The sequence below is a fragment of the Heloderma suspectum genome, chromosome 2 (assembly GCF_057233095.1).
Source record: "Heloderma suspectum isolate Gila_16-S chromosome 2, 16-S_ref, whole genome shotgun sequence".
Classification (NCBI taxonomy): Eukaryota; Metazoa; Chordata; class Lepidosauria; order Squamata; family Helodermatidae; genus Heloderma; species Heloderma suspectum.
Genome location: NC_139459.1, coordinates 306,474,728 through 306,486,667, shown reverse-complemented (window position 1 = coordinate 306,486,667; position 11,940 = coordinate 306,474,728). Strand labels below are relative to the sequence as shown.

The following is an 11,940-nucleotide window of genomic DNA, read 5'->3' as shown; positions in this document are numbered from 1 at the left end:
ACAGGAAAAGTGCCCAGCCTGCAGAAGTTTAAAACATTATACATTAAAAACGCAAAACACATCAGGCATGGGAGAGGCGAGATATTTTATTGCTTGTTTCCAACACTATCTGCGTAACGTTCTCTCCCAAATAGTCATCCCAGAGATGGGCTTCTCCTGCTGTAAAACTCCCCATCACTACTTCATCCTCCCATCGCCTGTAAGGCAAGGAAGGTTTCAGTATGGCTTGAAGGAGCCACTTCGCTTCCTTCCAGCCTCTCTCCTTTGTGTGTTGTTCCACTAAGCATTGGGTTTCAGAGGGTAGTGGGAAGCCAGGTTGCTTTGCTGCCTGCCATAAGCTGGGCAGTAGCCATTGATCTGTGAATACATTTTTGCTGTTCAAAAGCCTTGCCATTTAGACTAAATAAAGAAGTAGATTCAGTAGTGTCAAAGTTTTCCACAAGGCCTGAATTCTAGCAAATTGGACCCTATTCAGCTGTTTTTTTCCAATTGATGGAATAAGGAATACACGTATGCCTTCTTCTAAATAAATGCAACCAGTGTCATGATCAAGTTTGTGTGAGTGTGTGTGTGTGTGTGTGTACACACACACCCAGGCATGCCCGCAAAGCAAATTATAGTCTCTGTGGCTAAAGCTACGCTTGAAATAGCACAGGATGTAAAGCCAAGGTCTGAATACGCTGCTGTTATGAGAACTGATACAACGTTTGGAAAATAACCTGAGAAGAATATAGTGCGGCAAAAGAGAAGAATACAATACAAGGCCCAATGCAGCTCCTCCTTTACATATGCCATTGGGCATACACAGGAGGGATGCCAGGAGGGATGTGGGGGAGAGTTTGGCAGCAGAGGAATGAAGTGCCACCTTTGTTTCTGAGGCTGCAATCCTGTGCGTGTTTAGACAGAGAAAAGGCCTACAGCTCCCAGCATGCCCCAGCCAGCTGTAGGCCTTTTCTCTCTCTAAACATGCGTAGAATTGCACCCTTAACCAAGTTTTCGGACTGGGTTATTGTATTCAAAGTGCTGGGAAACTTTTAAAGGAAATATACATGTAAATTGGTAGCAATGTACTTTTTTTTAGATATGTAAGCCCCCTCAGCCACAGAGCCAAACTGCACATTTAACATGCACATGTTGTTTAAATCAGAGGTGGACAACCTGTGGCCCTTGGTCCAATTCTAAGAGCCCTGTGTATGCAATCAGTTGAAGAGCAACCTGTCCCTTCCTGGATAGTCTTCTTCATGGGAAGGAAGAAGGGGTGCCGGGGAGAAAGAAAAGTGGGTGGCAGAAAGAGAAACAGAAAAGGAATGGCCCACCCAGTTTTGGCTCTAGCCCTTCCCACTTCTGGCTTCAGCCCCGCTCTCCACTGACATGCAGCTCCTTACAGAAAAAAGGGTGCCCAACAGTCAGAAATGCAAAACAAAACTGCGGGGTGCATGTGTGCGCATGTAAGTGCATGTGTGAGAATTATCACCATCACAGCAGGTGGGGAGCGGGACTTAAATCCTCACTTCGCAAAGCCATTTGCTTTGGGAAAAAAACCTCTGTTGGTGCACATTAAATGAAGAAGCATTTAAATGTCATGACTAGTTGGCTCTTAGATTAGGTGACAATCCAATAAAAACTAAATGATAGGGGGAAAAAACATATTAGAGCATGAAAATAGATTAAAATACAAAATAATTTAAAACATACTGCTGAATCTCCTTTAGGGATTCCAAGCTACTAAACGCTTGTCCAAAGATTTTACAACGCTTCTACAAGATGTAGCTTCGGAAGAGAGGAGGGGGAGTTCCAGAGCTGGAGAAAGTTCTTCAGTGCAAGCCTTAGACATTTTCACACTGGAGACCAAAAGTAAAAATGACATGAAGTTCATTTTATTAAGGACAGAAAAGTTTCCTCTTGTGGAAATTGCTGCTTGAAACCACTGCTTCATGTAGCTTTATGGTAAAGCTCAGATGCTTCTCTGTATGCCTTTGTATGCAACAGATGGTATGCTATGAAGGGTACTCTTGATCTGCAAGATCATTATGGGACAGAGTGAAGAAGGCAGGCTCTAAGACATGTGGGGACATACACATTGAATTGTACCCAGAAGACAGCTGAAAGACTGGACAAATATTCAGTTTGTAACCAAAGAACAAAATCTTGTATAACAAGAAGAAAAATATTGAACAATATGTTTTATCAATAAAATATTTTAAATGCATCATATTTATTGATTTAGTAAAATTATATTGACTTCAATAGCAAATACATCAGTTAAAGATCTGAGGTCTGTGGTCTTTCTGTTGCTTGTTGGCTACACTGTCCTTGAATCTCTTCAACTACCATATACTAAGGTGAATTAAAAGAGGCAGGACCTAGTGGTCTTTAAGATCAACTCAAAACCAGGATTCCAGAGGAAAGGAAATTCTGCTTGAGCAGTCTGAGAGCTCACTCACACAGTCTTTTTTTAGGGGGAAGGATCTTCACAAATTGACTGACCCCTCAGTATTTGTAAGGATAAATCAGTCCTGAAAAACTTTAGGTAGGTTTCACTCAGAATTTACCAGTAGCAATGGGAACCATTCATGTAGCTCCCAATTACTCCTCAAGGAGGAAGAGAGAGCAAAGGAATGGATCATCAACCTGCCAAATGGGCCACATAAAAACGTATTGTGGTGCCTATGGACAAGCCAGTAGTTAGACAAAGGCTAACTACAAGGAGTTAATCCTGTTTCTTGCAAAAAGATGAGTGGAAGAAAGAGAATAGGAATGTGTATAGTTTGTAAGGAAGTGTTAGAAGTCTCACCCAAAGCCCAAATGATGTTGACATCAAACAGGGATTACTTTATTGGGAAACCAGGTTTCCCACAAGTTTAGGCTTAAAATATTGCACAAATAAGATCTCTAGGTTTTAACTCTGTTAGTAATCCATTTGTAAATAGTCCTCTATTTGGCCATTAATACTTATTTACTAAATATTCTGGAGCTCAGGACAATCATTTATAAAGTATTTATGAGAGAATCAATTAAGAGCAGCTAACAGTACATCATAGAAAAAAATCATACTGCAAAATGAAATATGAGAGTTCAGATACTGGTGTTATTACTTGGTTAACCAACCATGGAGACTTATTCCAACTATATGAAGGGAGACACCATTGCCCACACAAGTTTGGGAAGAAAAAAGTATGAAGAATGTACGTTGTTTTGGCTGAAGAGTTGCACCCTCAGAAACTTGCTGTCCTGTGGACCTATGGAAGGAGCAGAAGTTGTTGAAGGCATCTAATTCAGTAAGATAGAAATTCCTGCAAATAAAAGGAAAGACTAGCATGGTTCCTGCCCATCTAGGAGGAGAGAACGAAGAATCTTTTCCTTCTGCTTAGGGAAACGAACACTGAGTAACTTGTTCTCCAAAGGGCTCAGAGATGGAGTAGAAGGTGCTGAAATCGGGTCACTCACTAAGATGAATCTCCTGAAGAGGGGAGGAGAAGACATCATCAGCTGGTATTTTTTGAGATGGGAGCTGGTTTCAATGAAAAACTTGAAATATAATGGTAATGCAGGGGGAAAAAAACAGAATGAAAAACAGGAATAGGGAAAATATATTTTAAGGGCAATTGTATTGTTACCAAGGGCCATCTCATACTGGTGAGGAGGTATCTCAAGTTGCTGAGCATTTTTTGTTACCAATAGTGATGACACAGAAGTTCAGAATTGGGGGGCTCACGATGGTGAACTGCAGAGTTCACCCCTCAACTCATTACTAGCAGAGCCAAACTCCACTGAAGTTAAGAGTTACTCATTTAGAGTTTGCCCGATGCCATCACTCCCCACCACTGCAACTGCCTCCTTCCCTTCCCCCAAGACTTAGCTGGTGGTGGCTGCAGTAATATAAGAGTCCATTTGCAAAGCCTCCATCCCGCCCTGACATCGGGAACATTGAAACAGCAGCATCCTAGGTGACAAAGACTTGCGAAATGTAATTTTCCAGGGTTCCAAGTGTTTAATATGGATATCAGATTGTCGGTTACATGTCCCAAGACTCCTTTCAACTGGGATGATGACTCATGACAGCATTGTGAAACCTCCTGCAAGACCATCCTGTTGTCATCACCACCAGGTAAGTGGAAGGGGGGGGGTTCAAGGGGGGTTGTAGCAAAGTTTGGGCCTGCTTGTCCTCAGTGTTGGTAACAAAATAAGATCAAAATTTTGAAATTAAGCTTGGGAAAATGAGCTATATTCTGCTTTTTATAAAGTAACTCACACTGATTGAGCCCATTGCAAATCAAGCTGTGGGAAATTTGCACATGGAGAATTACCAACATGAGGGCTATTAATATCCTAGTAAAATTAATGAGTTTAGACCAGGGTTGGGGAACCTATATTGGTCTGGGAACAGATTTCCACCTCTCACCCCCAGACATGCGAGTGCAGACAGGGAGCAATGTTCAGGAGAATCCCCTTGTTATCTCCCATCACACGTCAAGGATAACAAAGTAATTCCTCTTCCCACCTCCTCCCTAAGTCTCGGGAGGCTGAAAGGTCAGAGGTTCCCCACCCCTAGTTTAGACATTCGGATAAAGTATTTTTCATCATTCCAATATGGCAGGAATGTTTCCCTGCTCATTTAAGAGTCATAGGGCATTTCAGGAGAAGTAAATAACAGGAGATGAGGAGCAAGCCTCAAACTGGTATTGTTGGAGAAAAAACTGCAGGCATCCCAATGTATTTTGGTTTCTCTGAGGCAATAGAATATGACGTTACATTTCATGAAAGAGAATCTCTTGGCATCATCTCTCTGAAATAATCTCTCTCAAAAACAGAAAGGGTGTTGGGCTTCTTATGATTTTATTCTACAAGGATAAGTTTGCCAACTCAGGACCAGTTTGAGGTTGTCTTCTCTCTCCTCTCATGTTGTTCATTTTTTTCTGTCACGCTTCTCCTTTTTCTCACCTCTAGAAAAGTTCAGTGTGTCCATTAACACTGTCTGGCATCTGCCAATATGCAAATTGTTTTTAAATGGTTAATTATGCCACAGCAATGGTCAAATTGCTCATATCATGTATTAAATATGTCACAGCAGCGCTGAATGCTTCTGCAAATGTATGGAAACATTCAAGGCCACACTGGAAGTAGGGACTATTATTAAGAATGCAGAGAAATCTTGAACAAACCACAAATATGAGGATGAGATCACGCCCCCCTCAGTGTATACCCAAGATGACTCCACTAGAAAGATGGTGCTGGTAGAATAATCCTACCATTGTAGGTAGGAGCCTGCATAAAGACTTCTAGACCCTAGAATGCACTAATGGCATCATTCAATCCTGCTGGCCATGCAGTAGTTTTATCAAAAACCTGGTGAGGTCTGGCATTATAGAGGATCGCCTAGAACTCCATGTAACCTGCTGTTTTTGGTAAGTGTCCATATACATTTGTGGTAGATTCTGCCTGTCTGCCCAGTTCACATTTCCAGATTTGCACATGTCAGTGGCAACCCTAAAAATAATACTTAATGTAATGCCTTTACGTAAAAGAATCTAGTAAGCCAACATCTCAGTTCTATTAACCAATGCATTCTTGTGATAGCATTTTCCTCAAGTTAGCAGAATCCTGAATCTTCCACAATCAACTCTCTTCTTGCTTAAAAATCTACCAACCTTTGAAAAATGTAAAAGAAAAATCAAGGTGAGAATGAAAGTTCTTTCTACTTTTACCGGAATCTATGAAATGAAAATGTGCTGCTAACTTCAGGCAGCAGTAAGAATGACGTAATATCCACAATGAATTGAAAGGAAAAACAAGACTGAGGCTTGATGGCATGAGAATGACTTATCTTCCAAACATACCCTTTGTCTGGGATTGATTTTGTGGGTTGCAGACTTTTCCCTCCAAGCAAGCTGCTTATTCTGGGTTGCATATTGAACTTCATCTTGGGGTGATACAGCTTTATGTCCAGATCTTGAGTGGTTGGTGTTCCCCAAGCCAGCCTATGGATATAAGAGGTTGCACTGAAATATATCTAAAATCATACAGACAGAAAGATTCTTAAAGACTACTAGTAGCTTCGTTTATGAAGATACATGTTAAATTACTAAAACCTGCATGTTTTGAGTCTCAGGCTACAATCCTATGCATACTTATCTGGGAGTAAGCCCCACTGACCCCTTCATGGATCACTGCCTTGTTGTGGCAAAGGGGCTTGCGTAACTCAGTGAAGCCATAAGCTATGCCGTGCAGGGCCACCCAAGACGGACAGGTCATGGCGGAGAGTTCTGACAAAATGTGGTCCACTGGAGAAGGAAATGGCAACCCACTCCAGTATTCTTGCCAAGAAAACCCCATGGAACGTATCACAAGGCTAAAAGATATGATGCCAGAAGATGAGCCCCTCAGGTCGGAAGGTGTCCAATATACTACTGGGGAAGAGCAGAGGGAATTTCCAAGTAGCGCCAGAAAGAGTGAAGTGGCTGGGCCAAACCCGAAAGGACACTCAGCTGTGGATGTGTCTGGTAGTGAAAAAATCCGATGCTGTAAAGAACAATATTGTTTAGGAACCTGGAATGTCACATCAATGAATCAAGGTAAGCTGGAGGTGGTCAAACATGAGATGGCAAGATTGAACATCGACATCTTGGGAATCAGCGAACTAAAATGGACAAGCATGGGCGAATTTAATTCAGGTGACCATCATATCTACTACTGTGGGCAAGAATCCCTTAGAAGAAATGGAGTAGCACTCATAGTCAACAAAAGGGTGGGGAAAGCAGTACTGGGGTACAATCTCAAAAACGATAGAACTCAATACGAATCCAAGGCAAACCATTCAACATCACAGTAATTCAAGTCTATGCCCCAACCACTGAGGATGAAGAAGCTGAGGTTGATCGGTCATGATAAAGGACAAAGAAGGCAGGGACCTAACAGAAGCAGATGAGATTAAGAAGAGGTGGAAAGAATACACAGAAGAACTATACAGGAAAGATCTTAATGTCCCTGATAGCCATGATAGTGCGGTCACTGAACTTGAGCCGGACATCCTAGAGAGTGAAGTCAAGTGGGCCTTAGGAAGCATTACTAACAACAAGGCTAGCGGAGATGACAGTATTCCATCTGAGCTATTTAAAATCCTAAAAGATGATGCTGTTAAAGTGCTGCACTCAATATGCCAACAAATATGCCAACAAATTTGGAACACTCAACAGTGGCCACAAGACTGGAAAAGGTCAGTTTACATTCCAATTCCAAAGAAGGGCAATGCCAAAGAGTGTTCAAACTACCGTACAATTGCGCTCATTTCACATGCCAGCAAGGTTATGCTCAAAATCCTACAAGCTAGGCTTCAGCAGTATGTGAACCGAGAACTACCGGAAGTACAAGCTGGGTTTCGAAGAGGCAGAGGAACTAGAGATCAAATCGCCAACTTTCACTGGATCATGGAGAAAGCAAGAGAATTCCAGAAAAACGTCTATTTCTGCTTCATTGACTACGCTAAAGCCTTAGATTGCGTGGATCACAACAAACTGTGGCAAATTCTGAAAGAGATGGGGGTACCAGACCACCTTACCTGTCTTCTGAGAAACCTGTACGAGGGTCAAGAAGCAACAGTAAGAACCAGACATGAAACAACCGATTGGTTCAAAATTGGGAAAGGAGTACGACAAGGCTGCATATTGTCGCCCTGCTTATTTAAGTTATATGCAGAGTACATCATGAGAAACGCGGGGTTGGATGAATCACAGGTCCGAATTAAGATTGCCGGGAGAATTATCAACATCAGATACGCAGATGATACCACCCTAATGGCAGAAGTGAAGAGGATCTCAAGAGCCTCTTGTTGAGGGTGAAAGAGGAGAGTGCAAAAGCTGGTTTGAAACTCAACATTAAAAAAACAAAGATCATGGCATCTGGCCCCATCACTTCCTGGCAAATGGAAGGGGAAGAAATGGAAGCAGTGACAGATTTTATTTTCTTGGGCTCCAAGATCACCGCAGACAGTGACTGTAGCCATGAAATTAAAAGACGCTTGCTCCTTGGGAGGAAAGCTATGGCAAACCTAGACAGCATAGTAAGAAACAGAGACATCACCTTGCCAACAAAGGTCCGTCTAATCAAAGCTATGGTTTTCCCAGTAGTAACGTATGGCTGTGAGAGCTGGACTATAAGGAAGGCTGAGCGCCGAAGAATGGATGCTTTCGAACTGTGGTGCTGGAGAAGACTCTTACGAGTCCCCTGGACTGCAAGGAGGTCAAATCAGGCCATCCTAAAGGAAATCAACCCTGAGTGCTCATTGGAAGGACAGATACTGAAGCTGAAGCTCAAATATTTTGGCCACCTAATGCGAAGAGAAAACTCTCTGGAAAAGACCCTGATGCTGGGCAAGACTGAAGGCAAAAGGAGAAGGGGCTGGCAGAGGATGAGATGGCTAGATAGCATCACTGATGCAATGAATATGGACTTGAGCACACTCTGGGAGAGAGCGCAGGACAGGAAGGCCTGGCGTGCTATGGTCCATGGGGTCACGAAGAGTTGGACACGACTGAACAACAAGAAGCCCCATTGAACACAGTGGGACCTACTTCCAAGTAAACATGAATTGAATCAGACTCAGAGACTTTCTGCCTGATAAGGCAAAGTATGCCTGAACTGCATTTTATCCTTTGCATAATACTCTCATAGGTTCCAGTGCAGCAATAATAGTGGTAGGCGGCAGTATTGCAACCGAAACTCTCCCCATGACCTAAGTTCGATCCCAGCAGAAGCTGGGTCTCGGGTAGCCGGCTCGGGTCGACTCAGCCCTCCATCCTGCCGAGGTCGGTAAAATGAGGACCCAGCTTGCTGGGGGAAAGGTAGTCACAACTGGGGAAGGCAATGGCAAACCACCCCGCTATAGTCTGCCATGAAAACGCCAGCGTAAGCGGTGTCCCTCTAGGGGTGAGTAATGACCTGGTGCTTGCACAGGAGGAACCTTTCAATCCTCTTTGTACATAATGGATGATATAGCTTGAAATGCTTTGAGACAAGGATTTTATTGTGCAATTGCCTTGCCTCACTCAAGGATTTTTACAGGGGGTCCAGATGTCATTGTCTTCCATTTGTAACCTTCCCATGTTTTCCCACCTCTTCTTCCATCTTTTTTCTGACCACAATAAATCTATTGAGGGAAAGATGGCATAGAGGTAGGAGCCCTCCATCTGGAAGCACCTGTGCTGTCCTTCTCTGTTTCGTTAAATCTAACTTAATGTACATACCCACAAAAAAAGAGGCCAATTCCGCAGCCTTCCAGAACCGTTTAACACACATAAAGATTCACAAAATTGAAGGTAGTGGGAAATGGAATAGGTAGACCTGTTGATCTTCACAATATCCAAAAATAAATCTAATAAGCGGTGCAGTTGCATACGAAAAACGTGTGGTGCAATGCAACCAAATATATGAATAAATAATAAAAAGGAAATGGAAGAAGGAAGTGGTGCCTCTTGACACTAGTTGTTTCACAGTATATATCCAATATGTAGCCATGCCATTTGTACTATGAATGGGACTTGTCTCATTTTCACAGAGACAAAATACTGTACTTCAGTTGCTGAGGAAATATAATATCCTCGTAACAGGTGCATTCACAAGTACCATGCTTGGTTATCAGGGCTTGGTAAGGAATGGAAGAACAGTAACTCTTCTCTATTAAATGTTTGTTTATTTACAACATTTATATACCACTCCACATCTAAACAGATTCCATTGATGAATTCTAGATAGATCTCCATGCAATCTTTCTAGACAGGAAAAGCTGAGATGCCATAGCTTGAGGATGTTAAGGGGTGGGACAGAAAAATAGCTGATATTCCTAAGGCTTACTTAAAGACAGTCCTGAAGACAGGTTTTAAAAAACAAATGAAGTGGGGAAAAAACAGTTTGGCAGTACTTCAGCTATTAGGAGGTATAGAGATGAAATAAAAAAATAAAAACTGATCATCATTCTACTTGATACTGGTATATTGATCATCCATAGCCCCCAGTTCTTCTAAACTTCAGTATAAATAAAGTAGCTGGTGCTCCATCACCTTAATTTCAGAGGAATGTAACTTTGATCTGTATGAATCAGTCTAAGACATTTTAAAACATACTAAGAAGAATAAGCTTAAGAAATGCAGAACTGCTTCTAAAGTTATGTTTCATTTACCTGTAAGGGAAATCTCTAGGAAGATTGATGGTAGTTTCTTCCATCACAGTGTATGGATGGCTGGGATGTCGTCTGTAAGGCTTCATCCAAGTAAACAAAGTTTCAGGAAAGTTTTCAGAAGATTGTAGATTTTGATCTGGGTAATCAGGGACAAGGAGAAGGAACTTGTAAGGTACGGATACTTGTTAAACTTACCCAGTGATTTTAAATGGGACTTAAACGCAACAAATCTTCTCCAGGTTGGGCCTAGTGAGTTAAAGGATACTTTTCCATGTACAAGGAAGACTCATGGAGAAAAGCATGACCACTGATATCATGCATTATAAATAAGACACAATCCATAATTTATTGTTAATACTTATTATCAGTGACAATGGGTTCCCAGTTATGAAATGCTTTCCCCAGAAGGCTTGCCTGGTGCCTACTTTGATGCCTTTTCAGTATCAAAGATCCTTTTATTTTTCCAGGCTTTTAACTATGAGTTTTTAACTGATGAATAGTACCATACTGCTATTATCTGGTCATTTTTTAAATTGTGTGGATGTTGTTATATGCAGTGGTTTTGTGGTTTTATTTTATTGTAAGCCATCCTGGAAAAGTTTTTGCTAAAGGATGGTAAAAATGACTAAAATAAATAAATATATTATTGTTGCTCCCCTACTGTACCTAGGGCCTGGAAAGTCATCATAGGTGTTGGGAAAGCTCTATAAGGACATTATTGTAGAAGATACAAACTGTGCTTTGTGTTGTATCCCAAGCAACTTTTTTTTCTTTTTATTATGCTTCACATATGTGAATGTCATTCTTGTGCAGCAGTCATGCTAATCTTTTCTAGTTCATTTCTGAAGCAAGCACATCCCAAGCAACCTGAAAGAGGTGTGCTGCATAACACTTTGTGCTTGTGAATGAACATCTGTACAGCTTTGGGACATGTACACTTGAACAGAAGCTATCTGCTTAGATCAGGGGTGCATCACCTTTTCGGTCTGCTGGGGAGCCAGGGGTTACACATGTGTGTACACGAACACACACACACACACACTGCCACTAGCGGGGTGTGTAGTTTCTCCACTGCCACTAGGTGGGGAACCTTTTTCTACTCATACGTAAGCAGGCTTGAGTAACACAGTGTCACTTTCAAATAGCATCCTGAATACCCAGCCTCTGCATGTCTACTCAAAAGTAGGGCTGTGCACCTCTTTGGTATGAAGCCCTAATAACAAGGCAAAGCGGGCTTTTTCGGAGGTTCCTCGGTGTGATACGAAGTGGATCAGCCCAGCACTGAGGCACCATGAAGCAAAGCGCCTCCTCCACAAGGTGCTTCCATCCGCCTCTGAGATTCGTAGCTCTTTATGCCTTCTGAGCAGCCGAGACTCAAAGATCACGCAGACAAGCATGAGGAGGAGGGGAGCGGAGGGGGAGGAGTGTGCTTTTGTGAATCGGAACTCTAGAGCTGAGCCTAAGCCAGCAGTCTCCAATCAGAGACAGTGGTGTAGGAGGGGGGTATATATACTTTGTTCTTCGCTCCCCCACCCCCCGCATTTCTGTTGCTTGCGTTGGTCACTTCCGACTCAGGAGAGGGGTACGTGCGTTTGTGTTCTAAGTTTGGCAGTTGCTGCAGCTGCCTTGTTCTATTCCGACTCGTTCATTTTGTATCTATCTCTAACTCTGTCCTTGATTGTTAAAAACAGACAGTTAGCAATTACTATTAGCTTGCAAAATAAGGAAATATAGCAACCTGCCTGTGCCTTGCCTTATTTTTTTTGCCC

The 11,940-nt window shown here is 42.3% G+C and overlaps 1 protein-coding gene across 1 annotated transcript in view; it reads right to left on the bottom strand.

Moving 5' to 3' along the window:
- Positions 1–1,856: 1,856 nt before the first annotated feature.
- LOC146354929 (uncharacterized) overlaps positions 1,857–11,940 on the bottom strand; it is a 154,078-nt gene continuing 143,994 nt past the window's right edge. The window contains exons 32-34 of the mRNA XM_084840190.1: positions 10,172–10,307; positions 5,838–5,978; positions 1,857–3,460 (exon numbers count right to left, since the gene is read on the bottom strand). Of these exons, the coding sequence (XP_084696316.1) occupies positions 3,313–3,460; positions 5,838–5,978; positions 10,172–10,307 (425 nt within the window). The 3' untranslated portion in view covers positions 1,857–3,312. The remainder of the gene's footprint in view (positions 3,461–5,837; positions 5,979–10,171; positions 10,308–11,940) is intronic.